This window comes from Colobus angolensis, unplaced genomic scaffold, assembly GCF_000951035.1.
Source record: "Colobus angolensis palliatus isolate OR3802 unplaced genomic scaffold, Cang.pa_1.0 Scaffold7770, whole genome shotgun sequence".
NCBI lineage: Eukaryota > Metazoa > Chordata > Mammalia > Primates > Cercopithecidae > Colobus > Colobus angolensis.
Window position 1 is genome coordinate 1 of NW_012121566.1, and position 1,466 is coordinate 1,466.

At 49.2% G+C, this 1,466-nt stretch overlaps 1 protein-coding gene across 1 annotated transcript; it reads right to left on the reverse strand.

Moving 5' to 3' along the window:
* Positions 1–810: 810 nt before the first annotated feature.
* On the reverse strand, positions 811–1,359 carry LOC105502151 (spectrin alpha chain, non-erythrocytic 1-like). The gene is made up of 2 exons (XM_011928525.1): positions 1,141–1,359; positions 811–1,029 (listed from the first exon to the last, which is right to left on the reverse strand). Exons 1-2 carry the CDS (start codon positions 1,300–1,302, stop codon positions 811–813), a joined length of 381 nt encoding a protein of 126 aa, XP_011783915.1. The 5' UTR covers positions 1,303–1,359.
* Positions 1,360–1,466: the final 107 nt, after the last annotated feature.

Here is a 1,466-nt window from a genome sequence, read left to right on the forward strand (position 1 = left end):
CACTGCAACCTCCGCCTCCCGGGTTCAAGCGATTCTCCTGCCTCAGCCTCCCGAGTAGCTGGAATTACAGGTGCGTGCCACCATGCCTGGCTAATGTTTGTATTTTTAGTACAGATGGGATTTCACCATGTTGGCCAGGCTGGTCTTGAACTCCTGGCCTCGTGATCCACCTGCCTTGGCTTCCCAAAGTACTGAGATTACAGACGTGAGCCACCGTGCATGGCTGTGGAGGATTATTTTTAACAATCTGGAATTCGGTAGTTTGACTATTTTACATTGATTATGTACTACTTTTTTCTGTTTTTAATTTTTTCTTTTTTTTTTTTGAGATGGAGTCTCACTCTTGTCGCCTGGGCTGGAATGCAGTGGCATGATCTCTGCGCATTGCAACCTCCGCCTCTCAGATTCAAGCGATTCTCCTGCCTCAGCCTCCTGAGTAGCTGGGATTACAGGTGTCTGCCACCATGCCCAGGTAATTTTTGTACTTTTAGTAGAAACATGGTTTCGCCATGTTGGCTAGGCTGGTCTTGAACTCTTGACCTCAGGTGATCCGCCCGCCTTGGTCTCCCCAAAGTGCTGGGATTACAAGCGTGAGCCACTGTGCCCGGACGTTTTTAATTTTTAAATTAAAATTTAAAATTTTACAATAGCCAAAGTGTTTTGCCATGTATCCCAGGCTGGTCTCCAACTCCTAAGTTCAACCGATCCGCTTGCCTCGGCCTCCCAAAGTGCTGGGATTACAGGTGAGCCATTGTACCCGGCTGAGCATGTGCTACTTTCACAATAAAAATGAACCCTGCAAAGAAGGCTCTATGTTCCAGAGGTCTGAGTGAACATGGCTCTGTACCGGAAATCGCTAAGGAAGCGCTGCAGGTCGTGGGAGTCGCCCAACTTTGCCTTGCGCTGATCTGCACGTTTCCCCAGGCTGCTCCAGGCCTGGTTTAACTCTGTGCACTTTTCCTGGAGGTCCTCTGCTGACTCGGGATGGGACTGGATCAGGCGCTCTGCTGTTTCACCAAGGGAGTTTACCTATGGGAACAAAGTGGTGAATGAGCTTGCAGTAAGGGGGTGTGCTCTACAGAAGAGAAGACTGCTCTTTCTGGGGCAAAAACGCCAGAAGATGACTTTTGGTCCTCTCACCTTGTCACCGAGAGCTGCAAGGTCCCTCTCAAAGCCCTCATGCTTGCGTTGCAGGGCCTGGACACTGGCGAGATCATGTCCATAATTGTCTGTGTTTAGAGCTTGATTCTTCTCTTCAATCCATTCTTTGGTTTCATCAGCATCTCTAAAGGGGAGACACATTTACGTTAAGAAATGCTGAGTACAACTGCCTTGATTACAGGACAGACACTAAAAAAATTTTATAGCCCGGGCGCGGTGGCTCAAGCCTGTAATCCCAGCACTTTGGGAGGCCGAGACAGGCGGATCACGAGGTCAGGAGATTGAGACCATCCTGGCTAACACAG

Bases quoted from the DNA above. Each gene is read 5' to 3' on its own strand.
- LOC105502151 (XM_011928525.1), bottom strand. From the start codon at position 1,302: ATGTGTCTCCCCTTTAGAGATGCTGATGAAACCAAAGAATGGATTGAA. The intron at 1,030-1,140 runs GTGAGAGGACCA...TTGTTCCCATAG, and splicing joins TTGCAGCTCTCGGTGACAAG to GTAAACTCCCTTGGTGAAAC.